Consider the following 25,561-nt stretch of genomic DNA (forward strand, 5'->3'; position numbering starts at 1 on the left):
ATAGATGAATATACAGGTTCTTTACATTTTTATTCAAGCATTTTCCTTCTGAAATGCTTGTGCCTGTGCAGAAGACTTTGGGAAAGTTGAGATAAGCTTGGGTGCTTATCCACAGCAAAGTAGGTACTTTGTAGGTTTGTTTAAGGTGACTGGGTTTTTGAAATGCAAAACCAGGACACATCACTGTGGGAGCAGCAGAGAGCATTTGCTAAACATGGGAGAGCATTTGCTAATGCTTTGAGAGGTAGGGCCAATCTGGCTTCTCACTTGTGTTGACATAGTGCAGTTGAATTTGGGGTCATAGAAATTATTAATATTAAGAATATTTCTATACAATTCTTCAACCAAAAACTTCACCAAGCTTTTGTGAAAGACGTCAAATAACTAGATGGCTTTCTGTCCAGTAGGGCTCACAATCTAAAAAGATGTGGACCTACACCAGCAGCAGTCACTAGAAAAGACACTTTGCTGGGACTAAGAGGGACATTTACTCTTGCCCTGTCAAACCGAAGAGGAGCACCCCTTGAAATGTGCTTCTTTGCCCAGTTAGCAGGATCAGCAGCAGGTTTGCTTTGCTTGGGTCATGAGGATGAGACTCCTTTTAGAGCCCTATCCTATTCCTCCAGCATCGATGCTACGCTTGCAGCACTGGTGGTGGATGTCACAAAAGTGCCATAGTGCACTTCTCACCAGTGAAGAGGCCAGCACCAGTCGATGCTGGGCCTCAGTGCTAGAAGAATGCTGAAGAAGAACTCCTGGTAGTTAAGTATCTCTGCCAAGCAGTAGGGAGGCTTTCCAGGGATGGAGGGAGGGTGGGGGAAAGACAGGGAGAGTGTGGAACTGGGTGGAGGGAGACCAAGTGAACAGGTAAATTGGGCCTGGGAGGAGAACGAGGACAGTTGCAGAGGCTGCCACCAAATCCTATAATCCCTCCAGAGTCACAGAGCCCTACACAGTCCTTCTCAGTTCTGCACCGTCTCAGGGGCTGGCGCAGATCCAAAGAGACCTATTGAGACCAGCAAAGTTCTGCATGGGGTAAGGGAACTGATGTTAACTGATGTTCCCTTACCCCAAGGAGACTCTGGTGTCTGCTCTGACCCTGTGGAATACAGAGGCAGCCATTTTGGTGCCGCTGTACTGCCTGTCACTGGCAGCCCATAGGATTGGGCTGTTAATGGCAAATAATTGTTTTGACCAAGATAAGTCGAACTGCAATAAAAACAAGTGCCACTCTATTGACAATGTATCCTGTAATGATTATCGCCACACTTACGCAATATAGATGACTGATTACAGTTTACCAATACCCGAAGGCACTACTTAAGCATCTTCTTGAATGCTTTCTTAGTGTGTTTTAAACAAGCGTTCGTACATAGTTTCATACACATTAGCTTGTAAAAGGTAACTAGTAGTCACTTGGCTGTTTTCAGTGGAAGTGGAACAAAACACACACTTGTGTTTAAACCAGTCTATTTTACTAGGGATTTATTTGAGAACTTGGACAATATTTGTCAAATGCCCATCCTAATTGTTTTGTTTTTTTTAATTACTGAGAAATCTTGTAGTTAGTAAAATTTTGCATTCTTCAAATATGCAAGAGAAAACTTTCCTGATGTAACTTTTCATAATCACTCACTTTTGTAACAGTGTTAAAGAATGAAACAAAAAAGGAAAAGCTGTAATTATGAATTCTTTCCATAACTCTTCAAGTGATTGCGTTGCGCTTTAAGTCCTTGTGGTTAATTCACATAGTTATTAACTTATCAAATGTGTGAGTTGTTCGGTTGGTATTTCTTTTAAAATGTGCCTATAAGTAAGTTCCTGAAGAAGATTACATCAGTTGTATTTGAAATCCTAACCTTTAATGGACCCTGAAGACCTCAAGGTCTGAGTTTAGTTACAAATTGTATCCCCATCTTTCCCACATGGAGAACCTCTGTGTAATACAGAGATGGTTTTGCCTTTGACTGAATTAGAATATCACTGCCTAAACACATCCTTGCTACATTTTTTAAAAATAAAACAATAAATTTTGCTGTACTTGGGCATTTATTTTTGTTTAACTATGGTCTGTAATGGTGTACTAAGATAATGCCACCCATGTTTTGTGATCAATTGCACACCATCAGTTACAAATTAAAACCAAACTTACATTTTACAGGTTGAGACTAATTATTCCCATGGGTTCCCTTCCAAGCACTCACGTGGATTTAAAAAAACGCACTATAGCAAATCAATTTAAAAAACAAAGTTGTTTTGCTCCAGTGATTGAAAAACAGCCTTGCTGACCTTTTGACTCTAAGAGTTATTAAGAAGACAATCCATCAGCACCATCCATGGCTTCTGCCTTTCCATTGGACCATTTCAGCGACGTGGAGAGGGGGGATTTGCTGCATGGGTAACAGCCTTTTCTCCAGACCTACTTTACCCAGGCTTCGTGCACTGGAGAGGACACTGTTCCAGAACCACCATTCAGAGCGCAATACCATAGTCTTCCGAGACTGAAGGATGCCAACATGGATATCTAGTCATTGACCAGATCCAGATCTCCTTCACTTTAATAACGTCATGTATCTTCAGATATTTTTCTGGGTCCATTTACTTTCTTCTATTTCTTATCTATGCCTGTTATATGGATGTTGTTTTCTTTGCATAATTAAACTATAGTTTTTTTTATGTTTGTGATTGGTAGTTCTGAAAGTGTACCTTGTGCCTTCTCATATACGCAGCAGGGACCAAATGTGTAGACCTGTTGGGCAGGCAAAAATGGATTAACGTATCCCTGATTTTTATATAACAGTGCAAACCTGTGCATGTCTACTAATTATAATTTATAATTATTCTGAACTGGTTTATGGATTGTAGCCATTGCCTACGGTCTCAGGAGGATGCCTGGCAGCGTTATATTTCATACATCTTATTTCAATTGTCTGTGGACAGTTGTGTGAATTGATGGCATTCCATGTTTCTAAGTCTGTCTCAGAAGTCTTTGTATTTCCATCTTCTCATTCTGAACCACTTTTGCAGACACAGCTATTGTCAGAAAGCTGAGAAGGAAGGAGGTAGATTTGTTTAGGAAACCTACAATATTTTACCTTGGAGAAAGCCCCACAAATGTTCCTTTTTCTTAGAAGCTGCAGTGGAGAAGAATGCATTTGTGGAAACCAATAGATAAATTTTCTATCTCCTCCCAAACCTATTTGCATGTTTACAATTCCCGTTCCCAACTGTTATACAGCTACTGAGCTAGTTCAGTTAGGGAGCAATCCAGAGGCAGTTATGCCGGATCCCAACCCCCGTTCCCAGGAGTTCGGAGCAACTTCAGGACGCTTCGTTCTCCTTGGACTTGCGCAGAACCTTTCTCTCTTTCTCAGCCATAACCTCCTTTCCCATGACCTCAGTCTTGCACCTCTCTTGTCTGCTCTCAAGATTTGATACCTCCTACATCAACAGCACAGCATTTCTTTTTGCCTATGCTTCTCCCGAGGTCACTGAAATGGAATTGCTGCTACCAATTCTGGGGGGGGGGGGACTGCCACCTTGACAGAGTGGCTAGACAAAGGAGAGCAAGAGTTAATATACTCATGGGCTGCCTGTATGCTATCCTGTGCAACCCTACGCACTCTCTTCCATCTGATTATGTTGAAGGAATTTCACAGCTCTTGTTCTCAAAATCGTGTTATTTTGAGCTGAGTTGTAGAATGACATATGAAGGTTATCAGATTTGGGGGCTGATACTAAAACCCCATGGTGCAATAAAGGACTATATGCATTTCCATTTGCTATGTTTACCTTTGTACTAATGAAAGAGTGAAGAAATATGTGATTAAGTGATCATTGCAGCTGTTAACAAAATCATTTTTCTTATTTCCCGCTTCAAACTTTTCCTGCTCCAACACAAGGGCAAGGTGGTGTCTTTCCACTAAAGCTTGGGTCTTGTCCCAGCACAGGAGCATGCTGCTGCACTGGAATTGACAATATACATTCTCAAATGTATAGATCGGATCAAGGGGCATCAAGATACAGCGTGGAAATCTGTTTTCAATGTGAGAGTTCTGCTCTATGTTTTCAGATGGACATGCATTTATTCAGACAACCTGCCCCAGTCGGGTCTTGATTTAATTATAAATAGGTGGTAGGCATGTAACCAGACAAAACGACAACAGAGGAAGAGGGGACTTTAGCACACAGTTTTCATCCTGATCATATCCCGTCATGCCATTTTTATATGAAAACATTTCTGTTGAAAGTTAATGGAAGTATTTTTTTTCATTTAAAAACAGCATAGCTGGAGGCACAATAGGGGTGAAAACCATGGCAGGGCAAACCTACCGAAGCCCCTCTACCCTCACTGTGATTTTGCCCCATTTTGCAATCCCAACTTCCTACTTATAATTAAATCTGAGCCCTAATTGGGCAAGGTACATGATTCCATGCTCATCTAACTACCCTGGTAATAATGGAGAAGGCACATGAAAGGTACCTTCAAATTAACCCACCAAAGATCAGTGATCTGAAAAAAATTGGGAAGCCATGGCCACATACAAACTTGCTCAACAAGGACAGCTAACAAAAAATCCCAACTTTAAACAAGATTTAGTAGCACTATTTTTTTGTTTCTTAAATAAATCAAGAAATTGGATCCAATGAAAATGTATATTTGCAACCAAATGCAAATGTATATATTCTACCTCATTCTGCTTTGATGCTTTAGCTTTTTTTTCCAAGTTGAGGATTTCATTTGTTTATTTATTTGGGTATTTTTTTAAACAGTTCTTCAAAATGTTTTATGTATTCAGTCAGCCTGCATCTTAGGGGCACTTTAGGGTGCAATCCTAACCCCTTTCCAGCACTGACTTGGGGCAATGCAGCTCTGAGGTAAGGGAACAAACATTCCCTTCCTTTGAAGAGGCCTCCATGAGTGACACCCAACTGCAGGTTGTAGCACACGGCCCATTGGCACTGCTATGCCAGTGCTGGAAAGTACTGACAGAAGGGGTTAGGATTGCGCCCTTACTTGCGCAAATTCCACTACATGTGCTTGGCAAGTAAAAAAAAGAAACAATAATTTAACAGTGCAGGCAATTCTGCCTGCTATTCCATTTAATGGACATGCCCTGGAGTAAGCTTGAGGTCAGACAATGAACCTGCCATTCCCTCAATCAATATCAGTTCCCACAAGACTCTTTTAATTTTTAAATAGATAATATGTATTTTTCAGATGTAAGGTATTTTCAAGGCAACTTTGAGTATACACAATTTTAGCCATATGCACTGACTCTGGAACATGACCGTCATGTAAAATGTGGGTGAGTCGTACATGTTTTATGTCACTAATAGCACGTCTAATTCAGAATCAGCTATTCTAGTTACAATTAAATTACAGTTAAAAAAATATTTTATCTCAAACAAGAGCTTGAAGATTTAAAATGGTGAGTAGCATTTTAAGATTGTGTGACTCATGTCACCATGCACCTTAGTTCTGTTTTTCAAAGTAAGGAACTTTTAGTGGCTTTTAAAAAAAGTTATGTGTAGGATGCTGGTCAAGCTGTTGGAACACAAAGCTTTATTTGTGCCAGAGAATCTAATGGCTCAATCCAATTTGTCTTCTCTGCTGCCAGAGCTAGTGTTTCAGTGGCAGAGTGAGCTTTACACCATTGCAGGCTCTGGTATGGAAGTTTGCCTAGTGGCGCACTTCTAGAGCCTCACTGCAGATGCTGAGAAGGACCTTGCACACTGCAGCAATGAGAAGCCCATCCTGCTTGGGTAAGCAGGCAGAATGGGGCAGGGTGGCTGGATCAGGGCAGGGACAGGGACATGTTAGACACATGAAGGATGTCTCTCTGCGCAAGAGACTTGCACCAAATGTTACCCCCCCCCCCCGAGCCTCCTGACCTGACTCCTTGGACTTGTGCCAGCTGTAGAGCTGGTGCTGGTCTGAGGAGACCCATTGACAATTGAGAGACTTATGGAGAGGGAAAATTGTATCTACATCAGCCCATCATAGAATGCAGCGCAGCCTGTTTTGTTTTGGCTTCATGCTTTGGAGGGGAAAAAGGATGGGATCAGACTATAAGGCAGATTTCTAGTATGACCTTCAGGACTGAGCTAATTGCCCTCCTCTGGTCTTACAGTATGCCTTTAATTGCACATTTTACTTGTACTCTATAAATGCAGGCTTCAGTGAAAAGAACAAGTAAGTAATAGAGCAATCCTATACTTGTTTACTCAGAAGTAAGTCCCATTGAATACAGTGAAACTTAGTTCTGAGTAAACTTGCTTAGGATTGCAGTGCCAGATAATAAAGAATGAGGAAGAGGTGCATTTTCCACTACTGATCTCATCTAAATCTGATTTTTAGATAGTTTCACAACGTTTGTAAAGCTTCTCATGGAAAGTTTCTCATGTGGGTACCAATTCCTGTTGCAGTCCTTTATTCATAATGTGTGTCTAAAGTATTTTCTATCTTAAACTTTAAAAAACCCCTACATATCATGGGGGAAAACAATCCTTTTCATGTTTGAACTTCACCACTTGGCCCTAAAGCAAGAATTAGGATTATCACTGCAAGATTGCTTCCTGCACCCTCTCATCATTGCCAAACTTTCCTCATTCCCTCTCAACCATATTATTAAAGGTATTTGTTCATGGTACATTACAGATTTTTATTCAAATGTGGCTTCCATTTGGAGAAGTGAGAAATACTTCACATTTAGTATATCATATGTTAAACTATAAAACAGGATATGTAATTAAAATACTAGTTAATCTCCTTTTCCCAGACCTATAATGTGTTCTAGAATATAATGGTCTTTTGTTAAAGTAATTCCCCTTAAGAATTTAACAAGGCTGTAGAGGTTTTTTTTTCTTAGTGATGTACAGTGCTCAGCTGGTCTCATGCCATGTTATTAAATACGGATTAGAAAAAGCATTAGTGTATTGGAACCATAATTCTTGAAACAAGGTAAACAGCAAATAGTATTTCATTTGTTGTACTTCTTGCCTTGTTATACTCAAGTTAAGAAAAATACAAGAACTTAAATTCTTCCACCAGGATGTACAGTAGGAAGATGAATTTATTTTTGAGCTATGTAGGCTAAGAATATCACACCCTTTAATCCAACACTCTGGAAAAGGGTAGAGTACCCAAGTTGCCAGCTACATCATGTGACAACACAGCAATCAATGCCAAGCTATTGCTTATTTTTGTAATGTTGTTTTTGTAACCCTTTAGAATATACCATTGGAGATGAAAATAATGAAAAATATTGTGAGCTTTGTAGGAGGAACATGTCTCTATTTTCTACTTGGAGTATATATTTAGCTAGAGATTAAAGCTAATTGAGTCGTGGAGGACTGAGGGGCAGACACAGGTTGTATTAGGGGCATGCTGCTTATTCTGTTGAAGGAAAGGAAGAAGAGCTTATTTTCTTCATTTGCCAGAACAGGAAGATGTCTCTTGCCAGCTTGTTGTTTTATCCCCAGCTGTATTAAAGAGCTTGTGAAGAAGATGAAGAGATTTGTCAATGTGTGTAGAGGTCATCTAACTACACATACACAGAATAGGTAATGATCCATATTAGCTCTTGTTAATGAATGGAGTTCAAGGCATAAAGGTAATTTTTTCAAAAGGAAGTTGTACACTCTAGTTATTTTTCTTCACTGTATCTGATGTAAGTTTCTATGATTACACCATGTAGCTAATTCCAGATATTGCAACACCACCAGGTGGCAGAGTTTTACAAAATCCAGTTGGTTTAACTGTATTTATATGGTACATCACCAAACAAGCAAAGTTATTTTCAAGGTATAGAATGTTGAACAGGCCTGTTCTGCCACACAGAAAATTTTGAGCAGATTAGAGGGGTGGGAGGAGAGATGTTAGCGTCTTTTGTTAAATGGTCTATATATCCAAATGGTCTATGTATCCTAACCCCAAAAGGTTAGGAAGAGAAATGTAGGTTACTGGACTGAACGAGAGAAAGGAAGAACATTCTGGAAGTTTGGGGAAAGAAAATGGAGATTCCAGCTTAGGCACAAGACTATGGCTGGGGCAGGAATTCATTTTAGTCTGAAATAGTGGCTCTAGGCAAGAAGTGAGCTTCATTATGGGCTCTCTCACTTTCACTGTGAGCTAGTTTTGCCACCATATGATTACTCTTTTTTAAAATTATTTATTTATTTTTAATTAACACACAGACATACAAACATATAACATACATTTAGGAGTGCTAAATACCATATACCATTACTAATTAATCATACTATATCTCCTTGATTGCAGATCACTGCCCCTCCCCCAATACTGTCACAAACGGTTAGATTCCTCTGAGAAGAAAGGCCCCCCCCCCCGGGGTCAGGCTTTCAGTTTCCCAGATACCTGCACCGATGAAGATCTTGTCTCTCCTAACAAAGATCTTCAGGTCCTCTTCAGACCTGCAGTATTTGGGGAAAAACAAACTGTCTCCCAGGAGCTCCTGGGGACATGTCTGTTCGTCCACTGTTGGCTCCTCTTCCCTCCATATGATTACTCTTAACCAATACTGTACAGGTGCTTGTAGAGAGACCCAGTTTCAGTACTTTGAAGTGCTGCAGTATTGGCTAAAGGGGTCCATGTGTTAGGGAAGCTGGGGCTTTTAACCAGTCAAACAGTTGAATCTTACCAAAATCCCTGCTTGGCGATGCAGCAGCACCAGTGCAAGATACACTGCGTTCCATGGGGGAATGGACTGCTGGAGGTCTTGGTATAAGGGAGCACTTGTCCCCTTGCTCTGGGATAAACCCCAGCAGCTGAAACTGTTCAGCTTGACCTGCACCAGCAGTATCACTGGCACAAGCATGTTTTGATCTGTACAGACAAATCAGGCCTGAAAAAGGGTTTTGGATACGGCATGTGCTGGTGCCAGTGATTCTTTCCCCTCAAGGACCTGACCTGCCCATTCCTTGTTGCCACCCTGTTCCTCCCTCCCCCTGCCCAGTTCACTCTCTTGCCCATTCCAATTAAGTTTGGTTTGGCAGTGAAGTGCAGGAGAACCTTCTTGGTGGTGGCCTCCAAAATGTGGAATTCCCTAGCTTCTAGTGTGTGGCTGTCTCTTTCCTTGCCAGTGTTCTGTTCAAAGCTGAAGAACTAGCTATTTAAATAGCATTCCTTCATTTGTTTTCTGTCTCCTTGATTTTGTTTTGTTAGTTGCTGTGTGCTTTTATGGCATTTTTGTATTGTTTTTGTTTTTAATTTATTCTAAACACTATTTGTATTTATAATTGATATTGCAAGCTACCTTAAGTCCACCAAAGAGCGAAAGGTGGGATAGAAATGTTTTCATAATAATCTTGCTGAGAGTGGAAGCTGCTGGTTCTGACTCTGAAATGTCAAGGTGACTGGAGAAAGTTTGAGCTGGTAGTCTGCCTATAGTTCCTTACTTCAAGCAACAAGAATTAGAGCAAGCCAAGCTCTAAGGCAGTGGTTCTCAAACCATGACCCACCAGCCAGGGAAGCCCTGTGATACAATTGCACTGCCACCAGAGACAGAAGGGTTTTTTTTTAATATTCCACAGCCAGCACTAGCCTCTGGTGGCGTGCCAAACTGGAAGTGGGCCACAATTGCTATTTTTAGCTTTTCCGAGGTACGGGGAGCCCTGCAGAGGGGTCCTCAGGGCCCTCCACCCCCACCAGAAGCTGGCGCTGGCTGTGATATATTAAAAAAAAAAAACCCTGCCCCACAAAGACAGTGGTTCTCAAACTCCTGGAGAGTCTGAGAACCGTTGCTCTAAGGAAATACCTTTATATGTAAAGGGACCACAAACTTGATTGTGAAGAAGTACTTTCATTTCCTGGAATGTTTGGCTACTTCCAGTTTGTCTGTAATGTTCAGAGATCTAGATCGGGGTGTCCAGCTCATTTCATACAGCTGGCCAAATAGTATCATGATGCCTGCTGAGGACCAGAAGTGATGTCATAAAGCAAGAAATGATGTCAGTAAGCAGGTAATGTTAACGACATTTAATAAGCACTTTTTCACTTAGGAGCTTATTAGCTTCATATGACAGAAGAGAAAATACACAAATCTTGATTATATTTTCAAGATATGGGAGAGCCGAAGTATCATTCGAGCAGCCCTTTCAGAAGTAACACCTTGCTCAGAAGCTGAGAGCATATAGTGTTGCAGGGAGAGCTCAAGGGCTGGATAAAGAGCTTCTGAGGGCCACATCCAGCCCCTGGGTGTTTGACACCCCCAATCTAGATCGTAACTACTGTTAAACATGACTGAAAAAGAATTAAGAATACTTGCTGTTTATTGCTGTGATTAATTATCACATTTAGCTATTATAATAGGCTGTATAATAGAAAAACCACAGCAGTTACAACTCTTATTGAAAAGTCATCACAATTCCAGAAGTTAGAAACTGGTTTAAGTTTGTACATAGACAAAGTGAGTGAAGCCTATCAGAATTGAGTAGGAAGGCATTGTGGTTCTTGTTTATTATGACCAAGGTAACATTAATCTTAACTTCTTAGAAAATCCTTTTGGATTTTCTGTAGTGAATGAGATATGCCATTTTACCATTTAAATGGTAAAATTTATGTTTGAAACACCTTATAGTGGTGCTCAGGATTAGATTAATTCAGAAAAAGAGAAACTTGTTTCCACTTCCTTATGCAAGTCACTATCTTATTTTAATTTACTTTTTGCTTTTTATTGATACCAGCTGTATCAATCTCACCCTTGCGAACCTGAAATTCCTATTAGCCATTTGCACAGTGGTTTGCAAAACCTAAAATAATAAAATAATAGTTTTAGAAATGTCAAAGTATAGTTACTTATGGTTGTATGAAGGTTTTTTTTCCATTTGTTTTGTTTTAAAGAAAACTCATTCAAGTTGTCAGCAAATTGCTTCTTTCTGTTGTGGGTGCAATCCTAACCCCTTATGTCAGTGCTTTCCAGCACTGGCATAGCATTGCCAGTGGGGCATGTGCTGCATCCTGCAGTTGGGTGTCACTCACGGAGGCCTCCTCAAAGTATAGGAATGTTTGTTTCCTTACCTCAGAGCTACATTGCCCTTATGTCAGTGCTGGAAAGCACTGACATAAAGGGTTAGGATTGCGCCTAAATGTACAAAAACAATATTTCAGAAAGGGCAAAGATAAGATACAGTAATAACTCTCATAATGTGGGGGATCTATTCTGGAAAGTTGAGTTCTATGTGAACTCTATGTGAGGCCAAGTTCAGCCTCAGGAGGTGACACAAGTCCAAGGAAACCCATTGAGGCTGCAGTGGCTTACCCAGGAGTAAGGGGAAGAATTTGTTCCCCTTAAGTTCTGTGAGTTCTGTTCAACTCAATTGGCATGCATAAGATTGCACTGTTGTACAGTAGTTTCAGCTTTAATTAGTATTTTTCCTGATTATGCTTCACTTAGTCAGAAAAAACTATGAAATAACAATTAATTGGAGAGAGAAACATTCTTTTTGCTTTGTGATCCAAATCTCAGTCAAAAACCTTGGGACAGTAATAGCAGATAAAATGGAACTGAAAAAGCAGTCATATAACATTCATCTGGGATTCCCTTTTCTTGACAAGGACTTCTGTCCATGACTAGTATGAACTGATCAGATGCAGTATTTTACTGGCAGAGAGATGCAGTAATATGTAAATATTGACTGAAAGAAATCTAGAAAGAAATTACATGGGCAGCCCAATCCTAACCCACACTGGAATGGGCAGGTCACGTGACCTTCCCCATATCCAGCATGGGATTGGGGCTGGCTGCAGCTCTGTCCAGGGCAAGGGGAATTGATTCTCCTTACCCTGGATAACAAGGCAGGCTGAACCAGTGCCAGGTGGAGGATTGCTTCCAGGAGCTCCTGGTGAGTGCTGGGCAGCAGAACGGTGGGGCTGGGGGCAGGTAATCCAGGATGGGTGTGGGGGCGGGAGGGGTGGAGATGGTAGCAGACCCTGCTGCCATAGCCTAACCCCCTTCCTGGCCTGGGAGACCCAAGACAGGTCTCCTCATATCTGCACTTGTTCAATAGCAGGCACAAACCTGGAGAGACTCATCAGGGCCACCACGCCATTACATGGGGTATGGGAGAGTAAGCTCCCTTACCCTGAATAGCCCCAGTGCTGCTTCTCAACCTCATGGGTTGTAGCAGTAGACATTTTGGCACCACTGCAGCCTTGGATGCTAGGAAGCACAGGTTTGTGCTGCAAGTCAGCAGGCCGTACTTACCAGGCCTGGGGCTTGGTCCGACTTGGGGAGGCTGGCATGCATCCTTGCACCAGCCTCATTGACCCACAAGGGGGCACAAACACGCCTTAAGGCACATTTGCAACACTCCCAGGCTGGTACAAGGAACTTGGAGCACTTAGGATTGCGCTCTGAGATATTGAAAGAAGTTGCTTCATTGTGAATACACCTGTCTATTACAAGCCTGGATTTTGTGCATGTTGTGAATAACAGTTGAACATCTTCACACTAATGGTAATAGTTTAATAACATATCTTTATTTCTTGTAGGCTGGTAGTGATGGGGAAAGTATTGGAAACTGTCCATTTTCTCAGCGCCTTTTCATGATTCTGTGGCTAAAGGGTGTTATATTTAATGTTACAACTGTGGATTTGAAACGGTGAGTTAACAGTTAATTCTCATTTTCAAAATTTCATTTTTTAAATTGTGAAGGCCTCTGCTTTCAGACTGACAGCCCAATTCTATTTTACCCCACCCCCCACCCCCCAACAATGCCACCGGAGCACAAACTGCATCCTGCGAGAAGGCTGTCCTACTCCAAGGGAACATTTTTTTCACCTGAAAGATAAAGCTAGTTACCAGAAGTATACTCTTTTTGCACTGAGCTCTTGCTTCAGTAAGGCCATTTTCACCTCTCTCCAACCCCCTGCACAGGTCTACCTGCTCCAGCAGGTTCTTTGGCTCTGCCAGTGCACAGGAGGTTACTCTTGCCTCTCTTTCATCAGACCTGCAGCACTCATTGGTGGAGGATGCTTTGTCTCCTAAAGGAGTCATAAAGTAGCCTCTGATAATTACCCCGGCAGGGGGTGTGGGTTAGGGGGGTGTGGGTTACCCCAGCAGGGGGTGTGGGTTAGGATCAAGCCGCTAGTTTATTCTTGCAGTGTTTGTTTGAATCATTGACTGAGTCCTTATTTTTATAGATTAAAAAAATGACAAGAACATGTGACATGTCTTTCTTTTCAGGAAGCCTGCAGACTTACAGAACTTAGCTCCAGGAACCAACCCTCCATTTATTACTTTTGATGGTGATGTGAAAATTGATGTGAATAAAATTGAGGAGTTTCTGGAAGAAAAATTAGCACCACCAAGGTACTGTATTCTGTTCAGGTGGTGTTGTAATTGGCTAAGATTTGTGATTGACAGCTGAATCTGAAAGAAAGAGATCCGTACAGGCATTTCTTAAGTAAAATGTTTGGGGCAAAAAAATATATCTTAGGATTATATTTTTATGTCTTATATTCTTTAGATATCCCAAACTTGCACCAAATCATCTGGAATCTTACTCTGCAGGAAATGATGTGTTTGCTAAATTTTCTGCATTCATAAAAAACACAAGGAAAGATGCCAATGAGAGTAAGTACCTATAAACTTTGTATCAATACTGCTGACTTGTGTTACACCTGCCAGTCAGTTACTCTTCGGTATCCCCACATTCATTCCTGACCCTTTGATTCAAACTGGTTGAACACAGTTTGAATCAAAGCCTGCTTGACACATTTCATAATGATGGCAAACATGTTTGGAACTGCATATTCACACAGTGAGGAGCTATGGCTAATCTTGTTGCCCATATGCAAGTACTTTTATAGAGTATTTGCTGCATGTATACGTGACATTTTTAGATGTACATGCAAAGCACTGTTTATGTACACTTTAAAAAAAATTGAAGAAACCTTAACTGATTCTATGTGATTCATTTTTTGTCTGCATTTCTTACCATGACATAAAAAGCATAAAATGTTAGAATTGGAAATATCTTGGAGGTCATCTAGTCCACTCCCTAGTCAGCACAGGCAACTGCAGCATTTCCAACAGATTTTAATACAAAAATACTTTAAAATACATAAAGAAAGAAAAAATGAAAAGAAAACTACATAGAATATATCTAAAGCGTAGCAAGAACGAAGCCAAACAGTTCTGATTACTTACTGCATTTATATTAATAATCTAAACCCACCCTTACGAAAGCTTATCTCCAACAGTTCCTCTTATGACTAACCTTCAAATCCAAAACTCTTTAAATCATTACTCTCTCTCTCTCTTGCAAAAAGTCAATAATTGGTTTCTAGTTATTCATAAAGGTTTTTGTTGGTTACTCTTTAAGTAAAGTCATAAGTTTATTCATTTCTGCAGAGTCCATAACTTTTGTCCACCATTCTGCAATCGATGGTATATCCGTGGTACATCTAGCCAAAGGGCGCAATCCTACCCTGCTCTGCAACAGGCAAGCCAAGAGGCTTGCACTGTATCCAGCACAGGATAGGGGCCCAAGGCGGCTCAGCCAGAGGCAAGGGGAAACATTTCCCCTTACCTCCGGGTAAGGGCCGTTGTCCCCTATGAGTCTCCTCGAACTTGTGCCACCTCTTAAGGTGGCACGAATCCAAGGAGAGTGGAGCAACTTGGAGCCTCACCGTTCTCCCTGGGAACGGGGGTTGGGATCCGGCATAATTGCTGGATCCCAGCTCCACCTCCCACTCCCCACACACCCACCGCTGGGGCTGCACACTGTGCGTCCTCCCCCCACCCGGGAATGCTGGCCCTACGCAAGACTCGCAAAGGAAGCTGGTGCAGAGGCTTCTGTCAGCCTCTGCAGGCTGGATTCCTCTCGAGGAGGTGCAAACATGCCTTATGGCATGTTTATGACCCTCCTGGGCCTGCGCAAGGGACTTGCGTTGGTCCATGGGCACCTCAGGATTGTGCCTTAAATCTATATATGAATGGCACAAGAGGAATTCAGTGTCATGTAGTCCACATCATCCAATTCAAATGTCTAAGCCATTGAAAATGCCTGATCCCGATAGCAACAAGCAAATCAATATTTACAAATCCAAATTGGCCTGGAAATCTTAATTCAACAGACAAATGAGTCTAATACACAACAAACAGGAGAGGATCAACAAAAGAGCAAAGAAGTGGAAGATAAATCCAAAACACTGGAGACAGGACAAAACAAACAATAGGAAGAGACAATGTTAATGGAGATAGCTTGGAAGATAAAGACCAGAAAAGAGAAGAAATACTTTGACTAATTGATGCAGATTGGATTGATCAAGTGAAGGAAGAAGAAATACCAACCAACTGACATAGATTGGAATGATCAAGTGAAGGAGATGAGTCATCAAGATGTTGATTTAGCAAGAAGGGCGAGTACGTTAAACCATGATCTGTTAAGAGGAATTCATGTGAAATTTATTAGAAAAAAAAGATGGAAAGTTAAAGTCTAGAGAAGAAGAGAAGAGAAGAGATTTGGCAGACCTGTGGATATTTAGGCTGGAGACAAGGGAATAGATAAAAAGAAAGACAGTAATGTATTAATTTTGTATGTTAGAAGTTTATTAGATGTCAATGAGAATTTATGTAAGCTTTATAGGTGATATGTAATAATAGGTGATATGTGATATGTAATATGTATAAAAATTTTAGTTAGCATGATATTAATAATGTTAGAATTTTAGAGGATAATTTTAATGAATTAGAATTAATTTTAGGTGATATTGTTTTGGATGTTTACGTATATGTTTATGTATTTAGTCATGAGGATATATTAATTTTGGATGTTATAGATAGAGAAATGATATATGTAATTATTAGGATATTAAAAGTTATTAGAATTTAATATGTTAGATATTGGATTATGATATTAATTCTTGTGAGGATTTTATATGCTAGATATTGGAAAGGCACGAAGATCCCAATGAAAGATGAATTAATTGAGAAAATGATGAATGTGGTGGAAATGGACAGATTTTTAGAGAGCTTGGATCAACAGTGAAACCAATATAGATTGAGTAATGAAAATTATTTTATGCTTGGTTGAAAATAAAGTTGTAGAAGTATAAGATAGGGTATTTAGATGAATGTATTATGTATATGATATATTATATATGATATGATAGATAAATGATAAATGATATTAAGAGGCTAACGTAGAAGAGGAACTGGATTAGGAAATATGTAATGATTTATTAGTTATAGTGATGTATAATATCTTGCACCCTCTAATATTGTGCTTATGTATTGTATTATGTGTTATGTGTGTTTGTTATTTTTGTTTTTGGAAAAATTAAAAAAAATTAATAAAAAAAAGAAAGAAAATGCCTGATCTCTCATTTGTTTTTAGCAGATGATGGGCAGTCCAATCCTGAGCTGCCCGGGGCATGAGGCTGCAGCGGCGCCAAGAATGGCTGCTGCTGCATCCTGGGTGCCTCAGCCTGCCATGGGTAGTGCTTTGGCACTTCAGGAGGTGACTTTCGTCCCCTTTCCCCGGGTAGGGGAAATAGCCCCGCAATGGGTCTACTCACTTGACCGCCGACCAAAAGGTTTCCGGTAAAGTAAAAGCGTTCGTGTAGGGCGCTGAGCCCTGCGTGAACGGGCAAAATCCGGTGGAGCTCCGCCACCTGCCTTCCCGCTCCCTCGCCTTGGAACGCCTTCCGTCCGCCCTCTCTCTGCCCCCCGCCTCCCTGTCACACCTCTCGCCGGCCCTCTCTCTACCCTCCCCACACCTCCCCCCTTCCCAGAATGCTTCCTCCCTGCCCCCCTCTCCACCCCCGCTTACTGTGCTGCGGCTCTGTGGTCCCAGCAGAGGATGGGCGCCCGCCCGGCGCTACCCCAGTGTCTGCCAGCGCTGGGCTAACACGGGTGCTAGCCTGGCGGTAAGCCTTGTAGATGTGCCTTATGGCACATTTGTGACTGTGCGCTGCAGCGCAAAGCCAGAGCACCGAGCTCAGGATTGGGCTCTAAGTAATATATTCTTTTATATAAAAAACCTTCTGAATAATATTCTCTTTTTCAATAATAGATTTGGAAAAATCCTTGCTTAAGGCTTTACGGAAGCTGAACAACTACTTAAATGTCCCCTTGCCTGAAGAAATTGATGCCTACAGCACTGAAGAACTCACTGTTTCCACAAGGAAATTCCTGGATGGTGATGAACTCACATTAGCAGATTGTAATCTCTTGCCAAAGCTCCATATCATCAAGGTCTGTATTATATTTTGTTTTCCTCTGCTGGGCTTGTCTGCTCCTGCACTAGAGAGAAATAAAACATGTGGAGAGGAAAGGGGGGAGGGAACAAATTCTGAACTTCTGCTGAACAATGATTGAATACCCTGTTTCAGATTCCGATATTTGCTTCTCTGTAGTCAGTTACAGTGCCGGATTGCTGGAGGCCACTGGGAAAGCCTTGCCTAGGTTCCACCATGTTTACTAGTAGCAGCGGATAGCAGTTTATCCTCCCCACTGGCAAGCAGAAGAATGCCCAAGTAGTTAATCCATGATGATACAGGAGCTTCTGTGGAATGCTTCCTTTTGTAAACATGGAGCTAGGCCCAGTGACAGGCACGTCTTTTAAATGACTTGCTGCACCACTGTTACCTGTACTGGGATGTTCAGAGGGTTGGCCCAATTGGGGTCTCTGAGAGGGATCGGTGCGGTGTTGGGGCCTGACTTGGCTAAACCCCTTTATTGCATTTCGGCCAATTTGTCTGAAAGACAGTTTCCAGAAATGCTTCAGATCTCCTCAAATTTATATCAATGTGTGATATGAGATACTTTTATTTCAAAAATGTGTGCCCTGTTCTTTAGCCTTAGTCTCAAAGAGTTGGATCCAAACAACTACATGACTAGTTTTGTACTCCTGAGGAAGATTTTGGCTTGTCTTTCTTGGCCAGCAGCCACTGTCCCTCATGCTTTATGGCAAACCTCTTTTGAATCTGAGGAAAATTTGAACTGAGAGCTTTTGATATTAGAATCTGCCAGTCAAATGGAAGAAGTCCAGGATACAATGGGCAAGCCAAACTCCTTGTTTTGGGCATTCCTAAGTAGTTATTTGGATCCAAGCTTGATGAAATGTGGGAAGTACCATAAATTGCGAGCTTCTCATATTTTTGAGGCACCCATTCCCTCAAAATGTTTGACCTATGGTAACTACTTGATAGTGCCTTCTTAAAGTTAATTCCCTGTAATTTCCATGTCCGCCCTGGGTCCCTTTTTGGGAGAAGGGCGGGATAAAAATAAAGTTTTATTATTATTATTATTATTATTATTATTATTATTATTATTATTATTATTATTATGTCTGTTTTTTGTCTAACAGTATTTTGTTAAAAACTGTAAAAAATATTAATAAGTAAATGTCATTGATGACTCATTCCATGTATTTAATTATTTCCTCATTTGTCTTTTTCTTTAAGGTTGTGGCAAAAAAATATAGGAATTTTGAGTTTCCATCTGAAATGGCTGGAATCTGGAGATATTTGAACAATGCGTATGCTAGAGATGAGTTCACAAATACTTGTCCTGCAGATCGGGAAATAGAGTTTGCCTATTTGAATGTAGCAAAAAGAATGAAATAAATCAAGAATGTTCTTTTTCTATGTTCCTTCAGTGAGTGCCATGAAAAAGAAAACCTCAAGGACAAATTGAAGAATCCATTCAGAAGCATGGTTTTAATTTCTGGAACTGGTCGGTCCTCCTGACATAATTATTGTATTGATCTAATTCAAGAATAGTATGTTTTTATATGTGCCAGCTTACAGATATGTACATATACACATACAGATGTCATATGTGTATTGTATTTAGACATCGGATCAAACCTCAGAACATTTGCAATAAAATTAGACTCTAGTTAACCTAGTAATTGCGGTTTTTAGATTGGCACTACTATATTTGCTCAGATCCAGAACACTATAAATGCGGGGAAGGCTGTGCACCACCTGCTACAAATGCAGCTCCTGTGAAGAGGCAACAGCATAATGTAATGTCTGCTCTTCTTTATATCTTCTTGTGGCATTATCACAGCTGTCTGAGCTTAGCAGCAATTTATGCAATTGCTACAATTGATCTTCACACAAAAGCCTTGTCCATACATACACTGCTCTCTCTGGATAGAGAGGATTTGGTACCACTCCATATGATACCAAAAAAGAGATGTTGGCAGTGTTTCTAGCACATTCTCCTTTCAAAGCCCAATCCTATCCAACATTAAAGCATCATTGCAGCCCTGAGGTAAGGGAACAAATGTGTCCTCCTCAGGGTGGCCTCCATGACTGCCCACCACCACCACAGAAGGCAGTGCACAACCCTTTGCCAAGGCTGCATCAGCACCAGAAAGTTGGATAGGAATCGGGCCTCAGTCATGGCCAAGTGTGTCTCTCCAGCCTGTGTTCACCATGTGTTTCTAGACATGTATCTTTCAGCATTACAGCTGACATACTGCAAATACCTGTTATATATGGTGCTCAGTGGCTTATGACCTTAAGATTTGCTGCATCCATTCCTAACTAGTCCATCTGAGACATACCGACAACTGTGGCAGTGCAATATCACCAAATGTGGCAATATTACAATGCAGAGGTTAACTTCTGCATTGTGAAAAATGGCCCTATTACAGCAAATATTGCAAAGGTTGCCCATGACATCCCAAGAGGATCTGGGCCGAACTCTTTACCCATCTCTGATATAAGCTAGGCTTATATCACAAATAGCTACTCTTGTGTACTAGTGTGATACATTTTTGTTCCTCACACTTTAGGTGTTGCATTTTTTATTTTTTTTCAGACTTTGCTTTTACTTGCTAAGGGTTGCCAAATTTTCTTCACTTCCTAAAGTACTTTTTTAATAGAAGAAATTAGATCAAGGTGTATGCAACCAAAACAAGAACAAACTTGTATGTGCATAAACAATGGAAAGCCACATCGGTTGGATGAAAATGTTGAGTCAATTTATACTTTAGACAAATTCCATCCTTAACAACATAAGATGAATGTAAGATGACCAGGCCAAAGGCCAATCTAGTCCAGCTTCCAGTATCATGAAGTGACTCAACAGATGCCTCAGAGCATTCAAGACAACAAGATACCCATATCCTGTTGCAACTCCCTTGCATCAGGCAATCAGAGATAAGCTACCTCTCCAACCCGGAGGTTGCATATAGTCAACATGGCTTGTAACCTGTGATGGACTTTTCCTCCATAAATCTGTCCAGTCCTTTTTAAAGACATCTAGTCTGGGGCCATCACAATATCCTTGCCCATTGCAAAACTATGGGCAACTTCTGTGTTTGGTACCAGATTTACCTTGTTAGGAGCAGAACAATCCATTGATAGTATTCCGCCATGGTTCTCCCAGGCATGAGGTTTTCAAGCTAGCTTGAAATTAATTACTGCAGATACTCAACTATAAGTTGATCCCACAGATAAGTCAAGGGCAGGTTTTGAGCCAACAACCATGGAATTTTCTATGACCCTCGGATAAGTCGGGGGTTAAACTTAGGGGGGGTGTCTGACCTAGTTTTGTCTGATTTTACTCGAGGCCAGATCCTGAAAAATAACCCACCACTAATTGTTACCTAAGAACTGTAGTCTCTAACAAAAACATAGTAAAAGATCATAAGATACATTTTTATTCATTTTAAATTCTGGTCTTCATCACCTTTTTGTAAGCACTATCATAGTAAGTGCACTGTAAACAACATACCAGTAAAACAGTGGTTCCCAACCTGGTATTCATGTACTCCCAAGGACACTCAACAGAACCTTTAGGGGTACTTGAAAAAGAATGGAATAATGGTAGAAGAAGGCAGGTCATGCTCTAGAATGCCTTGCAAGACAGGAATGCCTTGCAAGGACCAGCAAGGCAGGAAGGGAGGTAGCTAGCTGGCTGTGAAAGCCCCACCAATAGCTAGGTTTTGGTCATCAATTCGCGTATGAACCAGTGATTGAAAACCAGCACAGTAAAAAAGCTGAAACGTAATATGGAAAGTGATCAATCACCCAGAATTTCTCAGCACACTTCTGGTGCAAAACAGTGCAAAGGCAGAGTCTTCTGTTCTTCAAACAGATAAAAAGAGAAAACACTGTAATAAATATATGAAGTCTGGGCTTTCATATAGAGGAGATGAGGGCTTGTATTATTAATTACAAACATTTTGCTAATAGGAAAGGTAAAATTTATGGAAATGGGCTGCCAAGGGATATGCAAGTGAAAAAGGTTGGCAACCACTGCAGGAGAACCAGGAATCAAATCCACCTTTAAGGTGTCTGGTGTGTTAAGCCAGAAGCTCTATGTACAACATACAACCCATAACACATAACTGGGAGTGTGCAATTCAATTCACAGCAGAGAGATGGAGCTACATATATCTGCAACCCTTTTTACTCAGAAGTAGACCCACTGCTTTCCATGGGTGTTATTCTTAAGTAAGGGTGCACTGAATTGTAGCCTGCTTCAAATGGAAAGGAGGATTCCCATCCTGGTGTTTCAAAAAACAGACCTGCTTTGCAAGCATTTGCAAAGCAGAACCAGGTTGCAGCAGAAGGAAGGAGAATAAAAGGTTAACGAATTGCTTCTAAGGAGCTGTGCCTGCCTGCTGCTTGAGAAACTTTGTGCCTGTCTGCCCTTGAGAAACAAAACTTTTCAGAGTTGAAAGGCTTTGCCCTCTGATTGACCCGGAGATAAGGCGAAGTGAGAATTGGAGCTTGATTACTTGGCAAAAATTTCAGGTACGATAGGCAAGTATCTATGGTAGGTGTTTCATCAGAGGGGTACTCACAGCTGAGTGTGTGAACTTGTTGAAAAGCAGATGGTATGATAGTTCTGTTCATATAAGCCTTACTCACTCATGTTACAGTTGTCAAGTCATGAATATGGATGTGTAAACTAGACCTAAGTGAAAAAGGTGACCCTAAGTGAAAATTTTCTCTGTTTTCTACATCCCAATTTTTTTAAATCCACAAATGGAACAAGATAATTTGGAGATGCTGGAAAAACATGCCTTGACAAATCAGCAACTATTTTTGCTATAACAACCCTAAAATATCACATTTGGTGTGTGATAGAAAGGAAAGTTCTTTTTCTTGCTTTTTTGATTTGCTGTTATAAACCACTGTTGAAATAGAAATGCAATTTCAATCTGAAACCACACTTCCCTATAAAATATTTACATCAGCTATTGAAACCCCTCCAAGCACTGTAGCTACTAGGAATTATCTTCTTTCTTCAACAAAACAGCTACCGATTTCTTGGTATAGAAATTTCTGTTCTAGATACGATTGACTAAAATATTTGCTATGTCTACTTTTCTGACGAATTTTACTACAAAAATCATTTTCTACTTTTCAGATATATTTACTTCTGCACTGTATAACTGTGAAAATATATCTTGTACTTCTTGTTAAACATTCCTTGTGCTTGATTTTAACACTGTTAAATGCTGATTCTTCCCCCCACCCCCGTTGTGAGAACTTGTTTTTAATTTAACTTGTTTCACAATGCCAAGATTAAATATTGGGTTTGCTATTTTAGGACTCATGAAACAAATAGTTTCACTATGTTTTCTGAAGAATGTATACATTTAAATCATTGTAAACCTTTCATATGCCTTACAAACTTTAACAAAAAAATACATAAATTCTGACTTAAATATGTTGTCCTGTGCTTATTTTAGCTTAAGCATGTACAGACATTAATCTGTATTTTGAGGAAAGGATGGAACATTCAGCCAATTCAGCCAAATGTAATCATTTTCTCTTGCATTTATTTCAATAAGCGGATTAGATGTTGGCTTAATATTTTTCTCTTGGAATCTATGAGACTTTGAGAGTGCCCAACTTTGGCTTTGGTTTGTTTATTTTTTAATAGAAGAACATTTTTGTTCTTGAGGCCCATGACAGTGGAGGCCTTCCTAGAGGTGAGTGAACAAAAGTTCACTTACCCCAAGACCCTTCTGACTGCCCCCCTGCTGCAGATACAGTGGTTTGGTAGGATAATCTTAGGAGGCTGCCTCCGGGGCTGCACACGTTTACTTGAGCTCCGTCTAAAAACTTCCTTTTTTCCTGTTTATGAGTGCCTTCTTACAATATTTTCTTTTCTGCGGCACCTCTGAATGCAGTTTTGCAAGCCAAGTGTTTTGGTTTGCAAATATCCCTATTGGGGATAAGAAATCAGCTTTTATCTGTAAGTATGAAGAAACAAAGTAAACGACAGAGAACCAGCCCAGCTGCCTCTGGGGAAACCGCCCTGAAGAAGAAACGCAGCATCAAGGTCTCTAAACAGCTGCTGTTATCGGAATGTCCACTTAATCATGGAAAAGTGAGTAAGACTGTGGAATTAATCTCAGAGGGTGCTGAGGTGGTAGAAGAAGGGAGTCAAACATTAAGTCAACCTGGAGAGAGGAGTGAGACGCCATTATCCTCCGGTGTTTTCAAGGGGGCGGTGAAATCCAGCTCTGTGTGTAATGCAGCTACCAGCACAGATAATTTGGAATGGATAGGTCTCAAGGAACTGAAAGCCCTGTCTGGCAAACAATGTGCTCTTATCTCACAAACTCTGCTTACTATTTTCAGAGGCCAGCAGGCTATGGCCTGTAAGTTAGAGGCTTTGTGTCGTCAGTTGAAAACACTCACAGTGAAGGACAGGCCTCCCTGTGTGGGTGACATTCCTGCTGTTTCCTCAACGTCGGAAGTGAGGACGGGAAGAAGATTGCAACGTTGCAAGATCTCCCTCTCCATTTTTCAAAGCCAGCTAAACTATGGCAGATGGCACACAAAATTCAGAGCAAAATCTTCTCTGAGCAGTCTTCTATGCTGTGATTTGCACGAGGTGGACTTGCAGAATGTGACCAAGTTAAGGTCTTCTCCCAATTGGCAAAATATCCTGTTGTCTTTTCGACAGGATGTTATACCTCAAATGCTTCTTAAGTCATCTTCTCTTTTACATCATTTTGGAATACAACCTAAGAAAGTCTATTATGAACCTCCCATTATTGCTTTTACCCAATCTCGGGGAGTTAGACATCCTGATACAGTTAGGGCAGAGGTTTCTCCTATTAGGCCTAGAACTTCTGAGCATCTGGATTCACAACTCTTGGACCCCACTTCTGAATTTCAATTGAAAGAGTCATTTTCAGAGCTAGCTCTGCTAGAACAGAAGCGTTTGATTTCTGCCTTGAAAGAGCTGGTGCAAGACTTTGAAAACATACAAGACACATCAGCTTCTACTGCTTTCCAGAAACAGGATGTTTCTCCAGAAGATTCGATGGATATGGAGGTAGCTGCGAAGCAGATACCTACTCCTAGGACTCTTCATCCAGACCTACAGTGTCTAATGGACTTTAAAGAACAGTCCATGATATCTTCTCTTTCTTCAACTTCTCTGTTACTCCCTTCTCAGGTTGGAGAGAATACCCTGGATGAAGTAAAGTCTGCGTGTGTTGCCCATGGCTTGGTGCTCCTATCTGCACAAAGTGGATGTCAAACCCCTGGATTAACAGAAACTGATGTTTTACAGCAAAGTCATCTATCTAGTAATTTGACTGTGTTGGAAGCTGATGAACCTTCATCTGGCAATGATCAGACAATTTTGGATTGTCCAACTCAGGGTACTCAGTGTTCTCCAAAAACTGCAAACTTGTATCCTGTTGTGGAGTTGGGCTCAAGCCCAGTTGGGATCCAAAGAGTTTCCAATGGGGTTCCCTGTAGAAATGTGGGGGCTGTGACCCCGGTATTGAATCCCTGTGTGGCAGCCGATATTAGTTTTACCATCTCCTCTGTTGCAAATAGTCAGGCTCCTTCAGTGGGTATTTGACCCGAGTGCAGCTAATGTACTTCATCTTGTTTCATGGAATGTGGCGGGTTGGGCCAGGAAATTTGGGCAGTCTGATTTTTTTGATTTTGTCAAGAAATGGGATGTTTTATGTTTTCAGGAAGTCTGGCTTTCCTCTCCCCCCCCCCCCCAAGTAGATGGCTTTAGAGCTTTCTTAACCCCAGCGGTCCCTGGTTTGGGAAGGGGCAGACTTAAGGGGGGATTACTTTCATTGGTTTCTACGAATTTGTCTATTATAGTGGGATCCTTGCCCGCTTTTGACCATTATACTCTGGTGGTAAAACTTAATTTACAGCCAATTCCCTTAATTTTGGAAATGTGTACTTCCCGCCACTTGTGGGTTTAACCACCTTAAGGCAAATATGGATCAATTTTGAGAAGCATCTCGGGGAGATCCAAGAGGCATATCCTTCTGCTCAGGTGGTAAGGGCTTATTTTTGGCCCAATGCTGCATAAAGCAAGATCTAATAATCCTTAACGGCTCATGGCCGGAGGATCACCCAGCAGTGTGTTCCTTTTGGAAGGGGACTAAACCCTCACTTCTAGACTATGTGGCTATTTCTAGGTTGTTGCTACCGGATTTTAGGGTACTCAGTAGATCAGAGAGCGACCATCTCCCTTTATCGCTCAAATTGTCAACAGTTGAGCAGTTTAAGTCAAGAGAGATCCATCACCCTACTGACCATTTCGGTCCTGTGACAAGTTGTGTGAAA

At 41.0% G+C, this 25,561-nt stretch overlaps 1 protein-coding gene across 1 annotated transcript in view; it reads left to right on the forward strand.

Moving 5' to 3' along the window:
- The window catches only part of CLIC6 (chloride intracellular channel 6), a 32,148-nt gene extending 10,359 nt beyond the window's left edge, over positions 1 to 21,789 (forward strand). The window contains exons 2-6 of the mRNA XM_066620117.1: positions 12,515 to 12,624; positions 13,209 to 13,334; positions 13,492 to 13,598; positions 17,044 to 17,225; positions 18,437 to 21,789. Coding sequence (XP_066476214.1) covers positions 12,515 to 12,624; positions 13,209 to 13,334; positions 13,492 to 13,598; positions 17,044 to 17,225; positions 18,437 to 18,598 — 687 coding nt within the window. The 3' untranslated portion in view covers positions 18,599 to 21,789. The remainder of the gene's footprint in view (positions 1 to 12,514; positions 12,625 to 13,208; positions 13,335 to 13,491; positions 13,599 to 17,043; positions 17,226 to 18,436) is intronic.
- The last annotated feature ends 3,772 nt before the right edge of the window (positions 21,790 to 25,561 follow it).

The sequence above is a fragment of the Tiliqua scincoides genome, chromosome 3, assembly GCF_035046505.1.
Source record: "Tiliqua scincoides isolate rTilSci1 chromosome 3, rTilSci1.hap2, whole genome shotgun sequence".
Lineage (NCBI taxonomy): Eukaryota > Metazoa > Chordata > Lepidosauria > Squamata > Scincidae > Tiliqua > Tiliqua scincoides.